The sequence below is a fragment of the Microcebus murinus genome, chromosome 2, assembly GCF_040939455.1.
Source record: "Microcebus murinus isolate Inina chromosome 2, M.murinus_Inina_mat1.0, whole genome shotgun sequence".
Lineage (NCBI taxonomy): Eukaryota > Metazoa > Chordata > Mammalia > Primates > Cheirogaleidae > Microcebus > Microcebus murinus.
The window spans coordinates 123,443,377-123,465,382 of NC_134105.1; the positions used below are offsets into that span (position 1 = coordinate 123,443,377).

A 22,006-nucleotide genomic window follows, 5' to 3' on the forward strand; every position below is an offset into this window, starting at 1 on the left:
AAAATTGCAAGTACAGCATTAAGTTAAAGCCCTTGGTGTAAAATTTGACCTAATTAAGGCACTACTAGGGCAAAGTATTCCAATAGCAATTACATAGGTTGTAAAGGGATAACGTATCTTTTTAAAACCAAGAAATGCTTTTGCCAGAAATAAGCACCCCTGAGGGTCAAATGAGGAGTTGTAAATGCAGGACATCACTTGCCTTGACCTCAAGCAGGACACTTCCCTTCCATTAGCTGCCACAAACGCCACCAGCCTGGGCCTCTCTGCAAGGAGAGCTGGACGTCCTCTTCCCAAGACCCCTACCACTCTCTCGCGCCGGCTTCTCAGAAGCTGCAGGGATCCTGTCACTCGTAGCCATTGCTCCTTTACTACACATTCATTCTCGCAGATTGTGTGTGAGCACTTACCATACATAGAGATTGATCAGCTTCTAAAGGTGCAGAGAAGGATCAAAATCCAACAAGATGACTGCACATGCCAGTCTCTAGGCCACATATGATTTGTGGACATTTTCTTGCAAGCAGTTGTGAGATTCTAATGGTGGGAAATTATTCGTTCAGTCTATTTTGAATATTGAGCCCTTATTAGGCATAGGTGCCATGCCTGGAAATAAAAAGATGAAGAAGTTATGACATCTCCTCTGTCCCTGAGAAGTCACATGTCTAGTGGGAAAAACAGACACGCAGGGAACACTCGAGCGAATGAGTAATATCCCTCTGGTGCACACGGGAAAGAGATGCACAGAGAGCCACCCGAGCTTAGGAAGCTTGAGACCAGGAAGAAAGCTCAGTGTTCCTGCTTGGGATTGCAGTATAGGTACACCTACCTTAAACTACATGAGCAAGAGGTAAGGCGACAGGACAGATTGCATAGGCTCAGATCCCAGGCCCGCCACTTACTGTGTGTGACTCCGGTGTAGTGACTTACACTTTCTGAGCCTCCATTTCCTGATCTTTATAGTGAGGCTAATAAAGGCTCCCCTTTGAATTGCTTTAAGGATTAAAGAAGATAACGTATGTCAAGCACCTGCCATGATGCTTCCTGGCTCTATCATTAGCTGTGTAACGTTGGACAAGTTATTTAAACTCTGTGCCTCTGCTGCTTCAAAATATCTACTTCATTGAGCCGTTAAGAGAATTTAATGAATAAACACATGTAAATTCTTACCAAAATGTCTGGTGCAAAATCTTAGTTATTATTATTGATGTTTTATTAACTACAAACACACCCTTGATGTAATAATAAAAAAGCTTTACATTTTAAATTTTGTTCTCATATCCAGAGGAAAAGCCCATTAGCTTGAAAATCAGAATTTTAATTAAGAGAACTTAGGAAAATGGAGTAACCTCTCCAGGCCATGATTTTTTCATGTATGAAGTTACCATCTTCAGAACCTTCCTGCTGGTGGGTTCCAGGCAGGCCGGGTCAGGAGCCGCTGGACACACCAACATCACCTAGAGCAGTGACCTCCCTGGCTATGCTGGGTCACTCGTTAGGCTCCGAATCCGTCTGTGAGCTCTTTGGGAGCTAGGACTTTGAACTCACCCATATATCTCACAGGAATCCCTAACTAAATATTTGTTGGATGAACAAATCCCAAGTTTTTAGCTGAAATGTTTGGGGCACTGAGAGATTCAATGAACTTTCTTAAACTCAGCAGTTTCACTACTGGCAGATTGTGCCTAGAACTAAAAATCCTCTCATTCTTACTACAATGTTTTCCCCAAGACTATAAAGTAAGCTTCTACAAAGTGATAAATTGGGAATAATTGTTTTCTTTGCAAATAATTCTTTATTTTAGGGGTTTAACATTAACTATCTTTAAATTTCAAGCAACTCCAGTATATTTAAAAACGAATGTACCTGTTGCAAAAAAGCAAAGCAAATGGGGCTGGATACGGACTCGTTTCTTTATGTACATCGTAAGGAAGACCAGCGCCATCTATAGGCTTGGGGGTTGGTTTGTTGTTGTTTGTAATAGTAGCAGCTGAAAAATCACATGAAGAAGTCAGGACTATAAGGCTCTGGATTTGTTCTTAGTTCATGGGTATTTATTCAAATGCTCAAAGAAGTAGGGATGAAATCTTGAAGCCCAAAACTCAAATTATTTCCACTCCAGGACAATGAGGTTTCCTCATGATCCCAAATCATGACTGTAGAACCAAAGAATAATGAAAACCACTCAGCAATTATTGTTTACATTGTAAAATGGGCTCTTACACTCAAGCAAGTTTTAAAAGCCAAAGCCTTTGATTCCTAAGAACCCAATTTTGGGAAACATAAAAATTAGCTAAACTTTTCTAGCCAAAAGTTGGGCTCTGTTGACATAGGATCTGGTATATCCTATTCTGGTAAGTGGGACTTTATGGGTGTCGTCACAGTGTGAGCCACATGGAAGATGCTTCTGCAGAGGCTGCCTTCAGGGTAATCCTCTCTTGGGAGAAAGAGTAATTGTGAAGAAGGGGAAATTGAAGAGGTAGGGGTAGAGATTATGTGAAAAGAGACGCAGTCTGAAGGGTGCCTCATGGGATGGTGCCCACATACGTGCACACACACAAAACCACATACACTTCCCACCTTAGACCTCTCTCTCCAGAGCAGTTCCACTGCAATATTCACCACCTTTTTCTTCCTCCGAATCCTGTAAAGGGCAGGGGAAGCAAGAAGGGTCTCTGCAGTGGCAGTTTGGCAAATCTAAATCAGACCATCCTCCTTTCAGAGAGCACGGGTGGTGTCCATGACTGCAGTGCACCGTTACCCTTGCTCACTCAGACTCCGGGTGCAGCCGCCATGTCTCACTGCCACCTTCAACTCTGGGCAACAGATACGCTATCCTGCACAGCTAGCAGGGAATGTCACCTTCATCTTCACCTAGAAGGTTGGTACAATTTGAATGTATTACAGATTTCCCTCCCAATTTTACAAATACATGAAATCACTATAGTATGAAGGAGTATCAAGATACAAAGTTATTTGTACATGTCTTTAGTATAACAGTTCTCACATTATGCAGAAATTTCTACGTTGACATGTCTGTCTCCCCCACTAAACTATGAGTACTTTACGTGTCAGGATCAATTTTGCCAGGAAAACAGTACAATGACTGACGCATTATTCAATTAATATTTGATAAATAAATGAACAAATGTACACATGTCCTGGGACAATATAGCTAAAAGCCTAGATTCTGAGGTCAGACCACCTAAATTATAATTCCAGCTCCATCCTTACCAGCCTTGTAACCTTGGTTAAGGTAACCTCTCTATTCAGTTTTTGATTCCTGATATATTTTGAAATAACAATGCTATATAGTTCATAGAATGCGTGTCCCTGACACAAAGTAAATAACAAATATTTTAACTATTATTATTGAAATCTAGAATATCTGACCACTATGGCTACCAAAGGACTCCAAACATTTAATCCCCAACTCCAGTGAAGAAAACCTCATTTCGTAAGACTTCATTTCACAGCTAAGGCATGAGTCAATGGCTTTCCAGAATGAGAAAGCGTTCCAGGCACAGGTGGTGGCGAACGGCTGTTTTTCATCACCACTGAGAACCAGCTGACAGTCTTCAAGAGACATGAGTGATCTGGGTAAAAAGGATTAGGAATAACTTCTTAACATTTGAGGGTGTTGAAACCTAGGCCAAAACCCTAAGGAAAACCATGGACTTCCCCCTCTCTTGAGATTGTTAAAAAATTGGTTAGCTAACCACCTCCCTCTAAGACAGCTAAGGACCAGGAAAGCATCTCGTGCTAAATTAACAAGCAGTTTTCACAGGTCAGTTGAGTTTGAGTTAAACTGCTGTTGACCTTGTTCCAGAGAAGTACTATTACCTGGAGACATAAATACATATAATAAAAATGAAGAAAGTAAGGGAAGAAGAATACTCTATGTAGTGCGTTTGGAATGCAAACATTTTAATATGCTGTTAATCCTTGTTCAAAATAACTTTAAATCTCATTAAGAAACCATTTCTAAAGGAGCTGAATGAATGATGCCCTGGTATAAGTGCATCATGAAAGCAGGTAGTTGTTGGGGTCACATGTAGGGACAACCTCAGCTAAGCACCCAACATCCTATTGCTTACAGGTAATGCTATATGAAATTTCCAGCTTAAGACAGCAAATAGAAAAGAGGAAAAGTCACAGAGAAACTCATGTGAGTGGAGTGACCCAAATGACATATTATTCTTTTCAAGCACAAGAGTGTTTTGCATATTCCCTCTTGGGTAGAAAACATTCTGATTTTAGCAAAGAGGTCGGTGCAGTCTCTTGTTCCTCTTTGTGGTTGCTCAGAGGAAGAGACCAAAAAGAAAGAAGATTTCTAGGTGGGGAAAGAAAAGCTAGCAAAGGCTTTGATCCAGAGCAACCCGAAGCCTGAGTAAGGGAGAGGAGGAGAGGTACAGGTGACAGAGGGATCAAGGCTCGCTGGCAGTTTTGGAGCCACACGCAGGGATTACACAGGCTGGAATAGTGGGTGACGTGATAGAGAGACTGAAGCGGAATTTAATAGTTTGTTCTCTCAATTAATTATTAAACATTAAATGTTTCAATATAACTACTAAAGCATTTGTGTATAGCAGAATCACAAATTTGCACACTACTGCTCAGTTTTTCAAGGAAAATGTGGTTTCTGTGTTTCCTGTTACCGATCTATTCTTCCTCCAAGCTTGAGGAGCAGGGGAAAAACAAACCTGCCAGTTAATGATATGTCAGGCTCTTCCCTGTAAAAGTGTCTTTTGGTAACTCCTTTCTTTAAAGAGAGAGAAAATCTCTTCGTCCCTCTCCCCAGCGGGCTGATGGTGACGAGAAAGGCGCTATGGCCTATACGGTGTGCCCTGTTCCTTGCTGGTGGCCGTCCTGGCCCAGACCCGGCCTGCTGTCTTCTGGGACACTACTGGTCCCATCTGGCCTTTTGGGACACTGTGCAATTATTCCCTGCTGGAGTCCACACGACACCCGGCTGCAGGGAGCTTGGGGATCTGGTCATCCCCAAAGTCAAGCACTGCGGCTTCTATCATGCTTTGCACGTTTCTAAGCCAAAGCTGGCTTCTCCTCAAGTCTCACAGCCTCCCCCAGGCTACCGAAGACAAAGAGTCACTAGCCCAATGCACTCTCTTTCCTAGCAGTGTCTGTCTGTCACAGCCTGCTCTAGTCCCCAAGCTTCTGTCTTAAAAAAGCAGGAAAAGAATAATTTCCTCTTATATCTGCACTTGCTTTGTTTCACCACAGCTGGTTTGACCAGCTGAAGCTGTAAAATGACAGTGACCTTTGCAACGCCACCACCATTACCCAGGCGACGCTGATAGCCTTTGAGTGACCCCACGTCCTCAGACCCTTCCTGGACTTAACTTTCCTGACCAGTGAGCAACGGGACATGTTTTCACCAAGCATGCACAGATTCAGACAGACACATTCCATCATGAATTAGCATAAACAACCACAAACCTCCTTCCTTTCTAGTGCATAAAACCCCTGGTTTTTCCTCTTCAGAAAATTGGCTCACCGTGTGTCCCTTCGTCTGGGCGATAACTGAGCTCGGCGCTGGCTTCCTGGAGAACTGTCGTGGCCACTGGTTTTCCACGCACAGTCCGGCAGGAGGAGGGGCGAGGAAGCCTTCCTCCTCCGTCCTCACTCTCCTCCTCTAAAGTGCCTCTTGTTATGGGACAGGACTTCTCCTGTGTCATTGTTCCCAGGAGCACTAAGCCTCAAGCCTAGAATTGGTGGTTGAGGGGATGTAGGAAGAGAAACTGGCTTAGCAATAAGAACACATATTGAGAAGTTTTTTAAAATTACTATTCCTGTTATACATGTATGCAAAGAATGAAAAATCCATAGTTAAATCTGGTTGGCAAAAAGGTCAAGGTCTTACTTACTAGATTGCACACTAGTAACAAAAGACACTTAAAAGTACAGTCGGGCCTTGAACAACAGGGGGTTCAGGGTGCTGGCCTCTGTGCAGTCAAAAGATCACACGCAACCTTTAACTCCCCAAAATCTTAACTATAAATAGCCTAATGTGAACAGGAAGTCTTACTGATACATGTACTGCAGATTAACACATATGTTGTATGTTACATATATATTATATACTGTCTTCTTACAATAAAGCATGCCAGAGAACAGAAACTGTTAAGGAGATCATGAGCAAGAGAAAATATATTTACTATTCATTAAGTGAAAGTGGATCATCATAAAGGTCTTTGTCCTCGTCATCTTCATGTTGAGCAGGCTGAGGAGGAGGAAGAGGAGGAGCTGGTCTTGCTGTCTCAGGGGTGGCAGAGGCAGAAGAAAATGCAAATAGAAGTGTTTCAAACCCTCAGTTCAAACACATGGTTCAAAGGGTGGCGGGTCTTACAATGCCCCCACAGGGTAGGTACTAGGATTATTTCCACCCTCACTTTATAGGTGAGAAAACTGCAGCACAGGACAGTTCGGTGACCTTGCCTGAGGCTATGCTGACTGTGGGTGAGCAGGACTCCAGTCTGGGTAGTCTGGCTCCCTTGAAGCTCCCACGCTGGGGCCCCAGGACTGCCACTGGATGTCAGCACCCCAACCGGAGCAGCATCAGCCTTTTATGCAAGAAAGGGGAACAGCATTTACCAAGGGCCTTCCAGGTACAAAACACTTCAGCATATATTTTTCTAATTTAATCCTGTGAGTTGAAAGAAATTTTTTAGGGAACGAAATATGCAACATTTAGTCAGTGAAGTGACTGATTTGAATCAGAGAAGCTTTGTCCATATTTTTTAAATTGGAAAAACAACATTAGAGTAGACTTGGAAGTTCAGAAGATCAGTCCCAAGATTCTTCATTAACAAAGGGCTGTTTCCAGCTATTCATACCCGATGACACAATGAAACCTTTATCAGAAAGACTTCAGGGAAAAGACCATCAATGTTCTTTCTCCCCCTGCAAAAACCAGCCAGAGACAAGCATTTGCTATAAAATTATCTGGGTTTAATCACTAACAACATCAGAACACTAAAGTATCAAACCTGTATGTACAATTACACAAACAAAAAAATGTTCTTTGTGAGGAGCAATTTTCAGCAAATCTTATAAACAGCAAGAGCCATTCCTATTTTGGATGTGAAAAGAGAAATGGAAATGTTCAAGATGTGACACACACACACACACACACCCGGCTCCAGTGACCCTCTGAACATCAATTTGCAAAGGCCTGAGGTAGGAAGGGAGGTATTAACAATATCAGGCACTCATTCCTCCCCTCTCATGGCAGGGAGGAATTTTTAGGAAACACTTTCCATCATTTATTATACTGATGTTCCATCCATCTGCATCATTAGGTTCAGTAGTTACCATGACAATATGATGCCTACAGCAATCTAACTTGATAGCCACATGCCAGAATGTGAAAAAATAGGACCAGCTAAGAGAGTGCAAGAAATATAATTAATCTGAACCACACAGAAAATGTGCACAAAACTGGGACCAAGAGGATCACTGCTGAAATGTCACTGAAGAGGGGATTATGAAGGGCAGCAATCATCAAATTTCCGTATAAAACCTTTGTTAACTAGAGCCATGTGCCAGTCTATATAAGCCAGGGAGGATATGAAAGTTAGTCTAGAACATTGTTCTGAGCCCCTGCCCTTCCCCCTCCTCAATTTCCTGCTACAGAGCCCAGTGGGGTCACGTTGCTTCCAGCTATGGGATTGTTGGGGCCCTAACTTCTCTCAGGATCGCATACTGCCACCTTCACTGCTGCTGCCATGTCACTCTGCTCATTTCCAGTCTGCTATTAGGTCCAGATTTTCCATCTGACAACATAATTTCCATCATTCTTCAGTTGAGTCTTGGGAGACCCTGTCCTCTTCCTCTCTAAGTGCCTGGGGGAGGCAACAGGCCAGCACAACCCTCCGAGGTCCCCGCCAGGGCAGAGGGGCTGGGGCTTGACAGGCGGAGAGCGATGTGGAAGTGGCACTCCCGAGAGACCAGCCTGGGACGCGCGGCCATTCTCAGCACGGCTGGGTTGGATAGCGGCGCTGGGCGAGGCGGTTTGGCCGGTTCTGGCTGGTGGCCATGGGCATCTGGAAGGGAAGAATAAACATTACACTCGTGTGCAGACCCAGGCAGGACTCCGCTCAGGGCTGCCCAGACGGATGGAGGCAGGGCACTCTGAGCCTCTGTCTAGAACACTTCCCAGGGTTGTGGTCTAACATCCACCTTTACCTCCAAACTATGATGAAAAGAAAGTTTATAAAGAGGGGAGGCCAAATGGTACATTAGCAGAGTTAAGTCCACCCAGATCAGTGAGGAACAAGCTTAGCTTCTCCCAAAGTGTGGGATGATCTCTCATGCCCAGGACAGAGTGACAGTGCACCCACAACACTGCCACCAACACCAACTGTGTCCCTTGCAGCTCAAGTCTTGCTAGAGGTCAAGAGCAATATTAATAATAGATACACTTACTGAGCATTTTCTGGGTACCAGGCCCTCACCTATGTATCTGTGAGGTAGCTACTACTAGCCCCATTGTACAGATGCAGAAACTGAGACTCAGAGAGGTTAAATAAATGGTTTGAGAACTCACATGGAGTCAGTGGTAAACTAGGATTATAGACCCAGGTCTTCTGAATCCAAAACCTGTGCTTCTAACCCCTCCTGAGGGCTTCCTTACCTGAGGGACCTGCGACGGGTTGTAAAGGGGAACAGCCTCTTTTGAGGAAGGAGGAGGAAGCAGAACACCAGGCCTGGAGAAGAGCTCAGAGGAAACACCCTGAGAAGGAAAAGAAGAGAAGGTCCTGTTGGTGCCTGTTGCCAGACTCCAGAATGTCGAGAGCATCCCTGAGGGTCAGCTTCTGTCAAGAGAAGCACACAGGAAGGTTTCTTGTAGAGCTCAGGGCATCTCAGGCAAACAGACACGGTCCAAGCATAGCCAGCCCCTGGGTCTGCAGTGGCAACACTGGCGAGAAGGAAAGGCCACCATTAAGTATATTAATACTGTCAGAAAAAGTGATGCACATTCTTTGAAAGGCCTAAAATAGCATATGAATACTACCGGAGTACTCTAACCAGGCTGTAAGAAATAAAAACGTTTTCCTAACAACAGGCATGAAAGCCAAGCCCACGCGGACAGCTCCTCAGGACGCACCGCGTGCCGGGGCTGCCGGCAGCGCGGGAGGCAGGGCCCAGACCTCACCTAGGAAGCGCCGTGGGCTAACCTGCGACCGCTACAACGCTCCTAGCTGAAGCCCCAGCCCCGGGGGCCTCAGAACGTGACTGTATGTGGACAGAAGGTCTTTAAAGAGGTAATTTAGGCACGCCGAGGCCCTACTGGCAGGCCCTCATCCAACCAGGCCCTCGTCCTTCCAGGAGGGCCTGACCGCAAGCGCTCAGAGAAAGGCCGAGACGGCACAGGGCGAGACGGCCTCTGCAGGCTCAGGAGGGAAGAGAGGGCAGCCCTGAGGGCGCCTTGCTCTCGGACTTCCAGCCTCCAGAACTGCGAGGACATAGTCCTGCTGTTTAAGCCGTCCAGTCTGTGACATTTCGTTCCGGCAGCCTGAGCAAAGGGAGGCGAAGCTTCCCCCACGTCCCCGCGAGCAGCACCTCCAGCCCGCGCACCGCTCACCTGGGCCGCCTGGCGCGGACCCCTCCTTCGCCGGCCCGGGGACGCAGCGTCGGGCTACCCCGGGCTACCCGGACGCAGAGGCCCCACCCCGGCCTCAGAGGCCCCACCCCGGCCTCAGGAGCGGAGCGGCCCGCGGTACCCGTGCCCCTGGGGTCGGCGCCTGCCGGCGGGGACTGCGGGAGGTGCGCGTGACAGCCCCTGGGCCGCCGGGGTGTCCTGCTGGCGGGAAAAGACAGGCAGCACCGGTGCCGTTGGTGGCCGCGAATCCCTGCCAGCCTGCTTCCTGCGCCCCCAGCGACAGCCCCCGCCACCTGCCGCGGACGCTCCCTGCAACCGCGTCCTCCTGCCGCCCCGCGGACATTCAGCCCCGCCCCTGCCGCCCTCCGCCCTCTCGAGCCAAAGCCCCTGGTCCTGACTCCTCGCGCCCCCACGGCCTGCCCGCCCTCGCGGGACCGCCACTGCCCGCAGCGCCCGTCGCGGGCCGCTCCGCCTGCGCTGGGGCCGGCGCGGCCAGACAGGGCGTCCCGGGAAAGCCCAGCGCCCGCCCTCCCGCGGGTCACCTCAGAGTCCGCACTGTCCGTCGGGCCTCCATCTCTGGAGGGGGACGCGCGGTCCGTGGGCCTCGATCGAAACCAGCTGAACCAGCCAAAGCCTGAGCTCTGCGGGAGGAAAGGGGGGACGTCTGCTGCCTGCAGCCCGCGCCCCTGCCCGGCTCTGCGCCCGCCGGCCCGGCTCCCGCCCTGCGCCATGGCCAGGCTCCCGCCCTGCGCCCGCTAGCCAGGCTCCCATTCTGCGCCCTGGCCAGGCTCCCGCCCTGCGCCCGCCAGCCAGGCTCCCATTCTGCGCCCGCTGCCCGCCCGGCTCTGCGCCGGCCGGCCCGGCTCCCGCCCTGCGCCCCGGCCAGGCTCCCGCCCTGCGCCCGCTAGCCAGGCTCCCATTCTGCGCCCTGGCCAGGCTCCCGCCCTGCGCCCGCCAGCCAGGCTCCCATTCTGCGCCCTGGCCAGGCTCCCGCCCTGCGCCCGCCAGCCAGGCTCCCATTCTGCGCCCTGGCCAGGCTCCCGCCCTGCGCCCGCCAGCCAGGCTCCCATTCTGCGCCCGCTGCCCGCCCGGCTCTGCGCCGGCCGGCCCGGCTCCCGCCCTGCGCCCCGGCCAGGCTCCCGCCCTGCGCCCGCTGGGGAAGGGGCGGCGGGACGGAGGACAAGGAAACAGCTCCCTCCACCTTTGTGCTCCCTTGCCCATCTCCTGGCTTTTCTGTCCCTGCGGCATTTGGGGGAGGTTTTTTATCAGCTTCATCGGAGGACTCCTCCTCATCCTCCGTGGCCGACATGGTGGAACTCTCGGAAATGCTTCGTGCTCTGGGAACCAGTGGCGCCTGGAATTAAAATAAGAACTGGCATTTAGATAGCACTTGACGGTTACGAGACACATTTACACGTACGTCCCCACCTGACCTGCTGGATAAATCAGTGCGACAGTCTATGAGATCACATTTTACTGATGAGGAAGCAAGGGTAGCCACGAGCAAGGACTTGCTGGAGGTCTCAGGATGAGATGGGAGCCCAGACCCAGTTCTCACGGTAGCCCTAGTCTTATGGAGTCTGGTCTGCTCTCCTACCTCTCCGGAACATAAAGTTTCTAGAACTCTGCCAAGGCTGGGGTGGGGGCACGGAATGCTAGCGCTGGAGAGGAAGAGGGCCAGGGAACGCCCCACAGAGACCCACAACCCTCAAAACAGAGACTAGCAAACGCCTAACCTGACTCATCTTAGAGCTCATTTCCTAACAGACTTGCTCAAGATCAACTGTGAACATATGCACCAAAAAGGATTAAAATACACCCCTGCCCTTTTATATTACTTTTTTTATTATAGCAAAATATACATAGCGTGAAGTTTACCATTTTTACCATTTTAAGTGTACAATGCAATGACATTAAGAACATTCACAATGTTCCACAACCACCACCACTGTCCATCTCCAGACCGCTCATCTCCCCAGCCGACACGCTGTGCCACTGAACACCAGCTCCCGCTTCTCCTCCCCAAAGCCCCGTCACCTCCACTCTGCTTTCTGTCTCTGAGTTTCCCTGCTCTATGTATCTCACATTAACTGGAATCATACAAACATATTACCCTTATATTTATATTGTGCCCTCTCAATAAGGCATCGTTGGTACAAACTTTGGAAAACACTTTAGCAAAACATAGAAAAGGCTTTATTTTTATTCAAATGACTATAGTATTTAAAGGTGCACCAGGCCCTGTTCTAAGTGCTTTATATAAAATGATCTGCTTAGTCCTTACGACAAGCCTGTGCAGTGTGTACTGTTATCATCATCTCATTTCACATATGAAAAAACTAAGGCATGGAAAGGTTAAGAACCTGTGGAAGGTCACACAGCCAGTAAATGGCAGAGTGAGGGCTCAAACCTAGGCAGCCTGCCTTTCCTCCTAAGAGTGTCTCCTAGTTGAGTAATTCAAGACATAGACACGGGCTCATATACTAGGATGCCCATCACTACGTGTATTATATATGAGTGAATAAAGGAAGGAAGTGGGGGAGGAACAAAAAGGAACGCAACATACTCAACATTCTCAACATTCGTTAGCAACGTGGGAGTAACCAACTGACACAGAGCTCCTGGAAGCCTTCTGTCATCGAGGCCTGCTGCCTCCCTGGCCTGTGTCTCAGCCTCCCCTGTTGCTCCTCACTCTAGGCACAGTGGGCCCCTGCTCTTCCTCAGTCGCACCAAGTGAGCTCACTTGGTGGCTGTGCTCTTGCTGTCTCCTCTGCCTGAACACCTGTCCCCTGGATACCTACCTGGCTCGTTTCTAAGCTCCATTCTGATCTGTGCTGGAAGGCCTCAGAGCCGCCTTCCTTGACCGCCCCTCTAAGGTAAGATGCCCCACACGTATGGCTCCTACTTTTGTCACCTCCCAAACTTGAGCACCACGAGGCAGGGCTCTGACCCAGTGATGCACCCCCAGCCCATGGGACAGTGCCTGGGACATTGTTGGAGCTCAGCGAACATTTGTGAACAAACAAATGGATGGATGGTGCTACTTTCATACAAGGGATTTTGTCATGCCAATATTAAAAATCGCATTTATAAATGACATAGAAAGTCTCATTATATAGTATTAAATAATCAATAGGAAATAAAGCTTTATATACATACGTTCTTAACCATTAAAAAACATGTATGTATAAATATATAAATGTATACATTTACAAATATATGCACATAATAAAAAATATTGGAAGGAAAGAACTGAAATATTTGACTGTTGGATTAAAACTGATGTTTGTTTTGTTCTTTATATGATACTTTATTTTTAAATTTGTTTATAACAATAATGTACCATACTACTTCTTTAGTCAGGAAAAAAAAAACAGGAAAAAAAAGTTTTTTAAGACCTGTAGCCTTGCTTCTACTTGAAAAAGTGACATGATGTGACCCTGGGCCAGGCGGGGCCAGCGCTGCCCGTTGTGGGCAGGGTGACTTGGAGGAGCAGCAAGACAGAGCGACTGACTAGACCTGGCCACGCCGCGGCCTCCGGTCTAGCTGAGGGGAGACATGAGCAGGCGCTGTCACAGCGTCACAGATCTGCCTTTGAAATAAAGCCAGGTGTAAGTTAGAACAAGGAAATAAATAACGAGTCTTCCACCACGGGCAGGTATGGCGAGCGTTTGGCCCAGCGGTGAGATGCTGTCAGAGGGCCCAGAGGTTGTGCGGCCCAAACCCAACGCGGCGCGGCTGCTGCTGGCCCCCCGTTGACACAGGCTGGTGGCACTGAGCACAAACAAGAGCGCAGCCTCCTGCCCAACGCCCAGGAGTCGGTGTAGACAGAAAGGCGGTGCGGCGTGGAAGGGAGAGCTGCCCCAGCTCCTCTCTGGGAGAAGCCAGGGCAGGCGGTAAAAGCCGGAAGCATGAGAGTGGGCATCGGCTTCTTGTATGCTTTGTCCTCTCACCTGTGGTTTGGAAATGACCTTTAGACCATCAGGATGCTGGAAAGTTTCTTGAAATGCTGTATACTCTCCTGTAGCACAAAAGAGAAACAAGGACAGAATTGGAAGCTGTGTGGACACAGCCGGCTTTCTTAACCGCAGCAGCTCAGAGCCCATGACCCCCAGCAGACCACAGAAATGCAGAGTCGGCTTGCACAGCTCCTCTCGGTCCCAGCCACCCCAGGACCTGCTGGGCAGCCCACTCTCTCCCCCTAGGTGGTTCCTTAGGAATCTGGGCAATCAGAGCGGGGGCCTCCACTACCTTCCCTCAGTTGGCATCTCCATCCAGAACTGGACCTTATCTTAGAGGGTCTATGTGGCCTCCGGCACTTCCCTGGCATCACTCAGCCCTGCTCACACACCTGGTCCCTGCTGCCCAAGCTCTCATGGGCCTGAAGAAACTTAGGACCAGGGCAGAAACTCGGGTTTCTGCTGGAGTCCCTGCCAGTAAGCTCTTGGATGCAGCACTGCAGAAAGAAGACTCGGCCTCCTCTACGATGCATGTGAGGTGCAGGTGGTGTGTTCTTCACTTCTCCGCCCTGCAATCTCTCCCCGAGAAACTATGAAATGCCAGGGAAGGCCAGGAATGGCTGCCACTTGTCCTGCTATGCTTGTCCCAGCGGAGGGGCAGACAGGACTGGGAGAGAGCAATCCCCCTGGGATGCACGCAAAGTACCAGCACAGTGGCCAACACCGTGGGCCTCAGTAACGCTCACAGCCACCGCTTCAAACCCCTCCTCTGACACTCCCTAAGCCTCCTTCACCTGCTTCCTCCCCACCCAGACTCTGCACCCAAGGCAGCCAGCCTGGCTGCCAGGTCCTACCAGGGAGCGGGTGTGTCTGCAGCGTTTCCTCCCAGACTGTTCCTCCAGGAACCTGTGTCACTGCCACGCTGCCACTAGTCCCTGGCAGATGGGTCTCAGGAACTGAGTAAAGAAGCATCGGTGCCCCGGTCTGCCCTGCACCCCCTCCTGCTGGGTAGGAGCCCGGCTGGAGGGGAAAGGGCTGCTGTGGGCTGGGCTGGGTCAGGCAGGTCTGCTCAGATGTCGGCCACAGGGCTGAGCGATGTCCAGGGGCTTCTGAGTAACCCTGAGGTCCGGAAAGATCCTGGTAGAAAGTGTTCTCTAAGGACAAGGCAAAGAGAAAGAAGTGAGACTTGAAATGTGGCACTTGCAGACTGAGCACACCAGAAACATTCCTGCCCACGTCCGCTTTGGAAAGCAGACACAAGGACAGGCTGCTTGGCGTGGCTTCTCCGATGTGATGACAATGAAACCCAGAGTGGCTGTGTGCTCACAGAGTCATTCCCGCACTGCCTTGTGTGGTCTCTGAGCCTTGACCAGGGACTGGAGGGCAGAAATTATCATCCTATCTAACTCCACACCTTTTTATTTGGGGATAACTCTTTCTCCTTTAAGGAGTTTTTAATGGACTTAGGTATTTCAATTTAGAACATTTCCAGTTAAAAACCAAAATAGAAATGATGGTTTTGCTGTTACTTATTTATTTTTTTCTTTTGAGACAGGGTCTTGCTATGTTGCCCAGGCTGGCCTTGAACTCCTGGGCTCAAGCAGTCCTCCCACGTCAGCCTCCTGAGTAGCTGGGACTACAGGCGAGCCACCACAGCTCACTCGGCTTTGCTTGTAAAGAATCAGAGCACATTTGCTCTAGAAGGCACTTTGCTGGTAAGAAAAACTAAGATGTGGACATGTGATGGGCACAGGTCACAGGCTGGCATGGGCAGCGCCTGGCACACTCCGTCAGGTCCCAGGACACAGGGCAGGGAGGAGGTGGCCATCCAAAGCCCCGGCCTGGCTCTCCTCCACCCTTCACCTTCACCTTTACAGAGACAGAAACCAAGACCTGCCCTTCCTTCCTGAGGGCTGAGAAATGGCCGGAAGGGAGGAGGTGAGCGCCTTCCCTCCGCACTGCTCAGGAAACTCTGGAGCGCGCGTGGAGTGACTGTGGACAGGCTGCCTGCCAACCTGGCGCCCAGAGGCCTCCTGAGGGAAGAACGCGTCTATTCACAGTCATATGGCAGCTGATAGCTCCAAACTCAAGAGCTTCCCATGACCCCAACACTAACATAGGACACAGATAAACCACACCCTCTAGACCCAAGACAGTCATCCAGCTGGGGAGAAAGTATTAACATAAGCAAAGCAATTAGTTAACAATACAATGCAACGCTAAAACATCCAGGGATTTAAAACCCTGAACTGCAGGAACTGGGAAGTGTCCGGCCTGTGGGCTGCCAGGAGCCCAGCGGAGAGGCGCCAGACCCGGAAGGCGCTCTGGGAAGGGGAGGGCGAGGGTCTTGCAAATTGTTTTGTCGCCTATAATCAGAGCCTGAGCTTCAGCTAGTTATATCACCAGTTCATCATTTTGAGTACCTGTTGTTGCTCCTCTGGACCCTGAAATATCTGAGCGAGCAGAATGAGGATCCACAAGGTCTCCTGTTAGCTTTTGCTGTTGAAAATAAAGTAAAATCCTTTTAAGCAGCACAAAGAAAAACAAGAACAAAGAATAAGGAGGTTCAAAAATCAAGACAAAAAGAAATTTCCAGTGGGAGGGACAAGGCAAGGGAACCTCAGCTGAAAGCTTAGGGGCCGGGCGCCTGGTCTCCCAGCTGCACTCAGAGCGGGCAGAGCTGGCCGGAGACCAGGGCCGCCCCCTGCACCCCGGAAGGGCCGACGGGAGCACACTGGGCCTCGGCATGCGGCGGATGGAGGGAGGACAGGCGGTGTGTGCTTCAGAAAATCCACTTTGTCCTTGCTGCAGGAGCAGGATGGGAGAAGGAAAATGAAGGAGGCCCGTTTCAATTACCGTTCCGATTACAAGCAGCAGCTTTCGCAACTGTCAGAACAGAAAGAAAAGGCCCAGAAGTCTTTTCCTAGTACAGTGAACTTTATTGATGGTACATGACAAGGTGGGGCTCCCTAGGCCCCTCTCATTCTTCAGGGCTCTGGCATGGAAACTGCGTCGTGAGGAGGGAGAGTCTCAGTGAGGTGGGGACCGAGGAGGCAGGGACACCCCAGCAGCTGAGGCCTCTCTCTTCCTCGCTGTTCTGGCTGGGGCTGATGGTCCGGGACTCTTATTCCTTGGTGGCCATGTGGGCCATGAGGTCCACCACCCTGTTGCTGTAGCCAAATTCATTGTCGTACCAGGCAACGAGCTTTACAAAGTGGTCGTAGAGGGCGATGCCAGCCTCAGCATCAAAGGTGGAAGAGTGGGTGTCGCTGTTGAAGTCGGAGGAGACAACCTGGTGCTCAGTGTAGCCCAGGATGCCCTTGAGGGGGCCGTCCACCACCTGCTTCACCACCACCTTGATGTCATCATACTTGGCCGGCTTCTCCAGACGGCAGGTCAGGTCCACCACGGACACGTTGGCCGTGGGCACGCGGAAGGCCATGCCAGTGAGCTTCCCGTTCAGCTCGGGGATGACCTTGCCCACAGCCTTGGCTGCGCCAGTGGACGCAGGGATGATGTTCTGGAGAGCCCCACGGCCATCACGCCACATCTTCCTAGAGGGGCCATCCACGGTCTTCTGGGTGGTGGTGACGGCATGGACTGTGGTCATGAGTCCCTCCACGATGCCAGAGTTGTCATGGATGACCTTGGCCAGGGGGGCTAAGCAGTTGGTGGTGCAGGAGGCATTGCTGACGATGGTGAGGTTGTTTTGGTACTTGTGGTTCACGCCCATCACAAACACGGGGGCGTCAGCAGAGGGGGCAGAGATGATGACCCTTTTGGCACCCCCATCTAGGTGAGCCCCAGCCTTCTCCAGGGTAGTGAAGACGCCAGTGGACTCCACGAGGCAATCAGCGCCCGCTTCACCCCATTTGATTTTGGTGGGATCTCGCTCCCGGAAGATGGTTATGGCTGGCCATTGATGACAAGCTTCCCGTTCTCCGCCTTGACCGTGCCATGGAACTTGCCGTGGGTGGAGTCACACTGGAACACGTAGACCATGTAGTTGAGGTCAATGAAGGGGTCGTTGATGGCGACAATATCCACTTTGCCAGAGTTAAAAGCAGCCCTGGTGACCAGGCGCCCAAAACGGCCAAAGCCGTTTATTCCGGCCTTCACGTTCACCGTGGTGTCTGGGAGACGGTGCTGGCGCTGCCTGAGAAGATGCGGCTGTCTGTCAAATGGGAGGACCAGAGAGCCTGGCCCAGAAGTCTTTTAAGCAGTTGCTCTACGTCACATGAAAGTGGCACGGCTCCTCTGTGCCCCACCGTCCCTGATGGAGACGGCAACGCTCTGACGGCCGCACACATATTGTCTGGGGCCCAGGGAAGGGTGGCAAGAGCGGTGGGGGCGCCCGCCGGGCCGCACGCGAGCATGCGAGCGGTCTCCACACGGCAGGGGCTCGAGCCCACCTTTCGCAGGACACAGGCAGTGCGTCTTGGGTGACGGCAGAGACCGCCGCGATGCCTGGGGGCTGGGGGCTCGTGAATGTCAGCGCCCACCTGCTCCAAGGTGAGGGGAGGAAGAGCCAGTCGCAGGGCCCGCCCACCGGCGCCCTGGCTCCAGCCCCACTCACCTGCAGACCCTCCTGCAGCCTCCGAAGCTGCGCCAGCCAGTCTGGCTCCAGGCCTTTGTCTCCGCCGTGCCCGGCTACAGCCAGAGGGTCCGACGGCTGCAGTCTCTCCGCCAGCTGTGCCGGGTTTCCAGACAGGTCCGAGGCAGAAAGTAAGATACGGGAAAGAAGAGAGAGAAATAACAGAAATGGACAGACGTGGGGGAAAGAGGCAACAAGGGAAAAGGAGAGAAAAAGCCATGACTCACTTGAGAATTAGATTGTAAATAGTAACTGAGAAACAGCAAATTCAGCACGTATTTTCCCAATATGAATAAACAACCCATTTGGGGCTTAGATACTAAATAAAATATGAGGAGAAACAGTTACTCAGCTTTATTTCTCTGCAAAGCTGTCTGCTCTGCACCAGTGCTTCTCAAACTTCCGTGTTCATAGGAATCACTCAGAACCTTGTTAAAATGCTCATTCTGATTCCAGAGGTCTGGAGTGGGCCTGGGAGTCTGCATTTCTAACAAGCTCCCAGGAGATACTACTTTGTGCTTCAAGGCTTTATTCCATGATTAAGTCCCCAAAGTTTCCTAATCACCTATCCTGGGCCCTTGAGCTCCTTGCAACCATCAACCTGTTGGCAGAAATTTGGGAGTTTGGGGAGGTTCAGCACCACAAGTGGATGGGTTACAGAATCCGGCACTGGGGCCCCATTTAAAACAAAACAAAAAATTAGGCTGCTTTTTAAGTCTCTAGCTAATGAGTTTTTCTTCAATTAATGAACAACTATTTGCTTGATCACTGTTTTCTTTCCTGGGAAACAAAGGTTGATATGTTTTTGTTTTCTATTTTAAATGTATCCCACATGTGATAAAATATTGTATGCACTTAAAAGCATTTTAATAAGAATCATTTCCTGTTTTAATCACTAAAATATATTTTCTAAACCCGGCTTTTGTAATTAGAATGGTTCGCTGTAGCATGCAGTTTTACTGTACCAGAAAAGCAGATGCAAGAATGGATTTCCTGAGTAGCACACACATGGCTTCCAGTCCCCCAATCCCACCTCTGCCTGCCCGGAGCAGCCTTCTTTGTGTCGTGTCGGCCTCTGCTTATCACATCGGGGCATGCCTGCATGGTCAAAGCTGCCATGGGCTGAAATTTTACAGTGTGTTCGAAGAAGATGAAACGTGGAGTCGAAGCTGCTCTACAATGGCTTTCTCTGAATATTGAAGATAAAACAACGCAGAGAACCCTTTGAGAGGCTCACCTTGATGAGTTCCACTAAGAGCACGGGGTGACTGCTCTCTCCCTGGCTCAAGACAGCCGCGCCAATGGCTTCGCAGTAATGCAAGGCCTGGGACACGAGGCCATAATCGGCCAGACGGGAAGCATAAAGGAGCTTATACACCTGCGAAGGGAACAGGGCCAGAGACTAGTCCATCCGGGCAGGGACAGGAAAAGAGAGAGAGAGAGAGGTGTAGATAAGACTTCTTGGAAGTCATCTGACTGCCAGCTTCTGCTAACTCAGACATCCAAATATCAAGAGCCTTGTGCCATTTGGAATGCGTTATCTGTGCGTGGGCACAGTTACAAATGCAGCCCGCAATTCCTGCATTACAGGGAAAAGGGTGAGAGTCACATCAGTTCAGTCCTCCTAGGTCCTGCTCACCACGGAACGTACACTGGAGCATTTGCTTGCTGGGTGGACACATCTCTGGAGGCCAGATGTATGTGGGGCCCAGGAGCAGGCACCACAGGGACAGGTAAAAGAAGCAAAAACAGGCCCCAGCACAAGGGGCTTAAAGCCAGTGGAGAGCACTGACAAAAAGAGGTACCTCCCGCGGAGGCATGAGTGACAGGGCAAGCAGGAGCACTTTATCAGACGGACCCAAGTTCAAATCCAAGGCCCTCGCTAGTGTGAAACATTGGGCTAGCTACCTCCTCTCTCTGTGCCTCAGTTTCCTGACTAGTATGGCAATACTAATACTACCCACCTTCCTGGAGGTTGTGAAGGTTAAATGAGATAATCCTTGTAAAGTACTCAGAGCAAACAGGATGCAAGAGATGTGAGCTGGCAGCATATAAGCCCTCTGAGTCTCAGTTTCCTCTTTTGTAAAAGGGGGTAATCACGTCTACCTCTCAGGATTAGAAGTAACACACACAAAGCAGAATAGCACGATGTCAGGCATGCAGAACACAGTCGTAAAACTGGTCATGTCATCACTGTCAGCCCAAAGCTGCACCCAACTAACAGGGAGGTGGGATGAATGAAGAGGGGAAGGAACAAGAGACCAAGGTGCCAGGAGAGGGTACGAAGAGGCAAAGCAAGGCTTTGCTCACAAAGGTGAGTCTTTGGCAACATGCTTAAAGAAGAGACGCTAAATGGGTCATTTCTCCATATTACAGTCATTTGCAAGGTTTTATTTGTTCTGCGCTGTGTTTGTGTGCATGTTACTGTTGCTATGTGTCCTCTTAATGCCGAGCACTGAAGGAGACAGAAAGAATCACAGGGAAAGGCCCGTGCCTAAGACGCTACTGCAGGCAGGAGGATGAGGAGCCTGCACACTTAAGAGCAGAGCACGGGGCAGGGTAAGCTCGGTGCCGACCGGGGCCTGCGGCCAGCCGTGGGAGCTACGCTGTGGCTGCAGCGGTCCCGATGCGGTTCCAGTGCCACCAGCCCAGCCCGCCCCTTCCCGCGCCAGCCCCACGACAAGGCACCACCGTTGCCCCACTGAGACCACTAGGGCCGCCCCTTCCGTCACTCGAGTCCCAGTGGTGAGGGACCTTCACGAGTGAAGGAATGATGCGGATCTTGGGGCACACGGAGGGTCTGGACAGGAGGATGACACGACGTCAGCAGTGGTCCCTATGAGTTTCAGGTGACACAGGGACATCAAGTAGAGAAGTTGAAAGACAGGACAGAGATGAGCGCCGCCTGCACAGCCGAATCGATGAGAGGAAAGAAGAAGGGTGAGGGCCAAGCTCTGAGCAGGAGGGCTTTCCAGAGGTAGAAGACGGAGGAGTCCAACAGAGACCCGAGAAGGAGCCTCGGGAGGGCAGCGGGGTGGGCTGGTGCCCCACTCCCTCCCAGGGTGGCTGAGGGGCTCGGGAGGAGGGAGCTGTCTGGAGAGAGGGCACTGTTGGGAGTGAGGTGCGGGGCAAGGCTGCAGGCACGGCCTCCCGCATCAGGAGTGAGCGAGGCCTCTGGCAGAGAGGGCTCGGCAAGGTTTTGCTTCTGCATCATAAAGTGCAGACCTTTGCGGGATATAAAAAGAAATCCTAACCCTTTCCACGTTCCAACTAATGAGGGAGCGTTGAGGAGATGAGCTAGCCCAGGTGCCAGGAGCCAAACCCAAGGAGGGCGCCAGGCTGCACGGTGGGGCAGGGCCTCCTCCGCGGTTACCTGGAAGGGAGCGATGAAGGACTTGGGGCGGCCCAGCATCTGGCAGTACTCGAAGATTTCCGTCCTCTGCATCGCCTCAGTTGTTGCAAATTTCCAAAACTCTTGACTAAAACCAGGGAATAACAACAGGAGCGACTGAGCTGTGCAGGCAGGAGGGGACGCAGGATTCAAATCCTAGCGGAGGGCAAACACCAGCCGCATCCTTCCATGGTAGAGCTTCGCCCTGGGCTGATCCCTGAGGCAGCTTCAGAAGAGGGAAGAGACCTGGGTCCCCAGAGTGAGCGCTTTGCCTCCTCTCCCTCTAGCTCCTGAGCTGGGGAGGGAGCGACGAGAGCTGGGCGGGCACCGGGTGCTGGGAGAGGAGGCTGGGCAGCCGTTTGCAGGGAGCTCCCACCTCTTGCTGGAGGGCAGCAACTTAAGGTGCGCTGCCCCGAGGGGCACAGGTCCCCCTCTTACGC

At 50.9% G+C, this 22,006-nt stretch overlaps 1 protein-coding gene, 1 long non-coding RNA gene and 1 pseudogene across 2 annotated transcripts in view; all 3 read right to left on the reverse strand.

The window, feature by feature from the left end:
- The window catches only part of LOC142869604 (uncharacterized), a 28,722-nt gene extending 22,985 nt beyond the window's left edge, over positions 1-5,737 (reverse strand). Inside the window, exons 1-2 of the long non-coding RNA XR_012918203.1 lie at positions 5,516-5,737; positions 411-606 (exon numbers count right to left, since the gene is read on the reverse strand). This is a non-coding gene — a long non-coding RNA (uncharacterized LOC142869604). The remainder of the gene's footprint in view (positions 1-410; positions 607-5,515) is intronic.
- A 1,210-nt stretch (positions 5,738-6,947) lies between these two features.
- SEC16B (SEC16 homolog B, endoplasmic reticulum export factor) overlaps positions 6,948-22,006 on the reverse strand; it is a 38,621-nt gene continuing 23,562 nt past the window's right edge. Inside the window, 11 exon segments of the mRNA XM_012765024.3 lie at positions 6,948-8,021; positions 8,024-8,063; positions 8,654-8,752; positions 10,165-10,263; positions 10,824-10,976; positions 13,576-13,643; positions 14,436-14,735; positions 16,005-16,080; positions 18,158-18,271; positions 19,413-19,553; positions 21,549-21,654. Of these exon segments, the coding sequence (XP_012620478.3) occupies positions 7,855-8,021; positions 8,024-8,063; positions 8,654-8,752; positions 10,165-10,263; positions 10,824-10,976; positions 13,576-13,643; positions 14,436-14,735; positions 16,005-16,080; positions 18,158-18,271; positions 19,413-19,553; positions 21,549-21,654 (1,363 nt within the window). The 3' untranslated portion in view covers positions 6,948-7,854.
- On the reverse strand, positions 16,135-17,786 carry LOC105871615 (glyceraldehyde-3-phosphate dehydrogenase pseudogene; annotated as a pseudogene).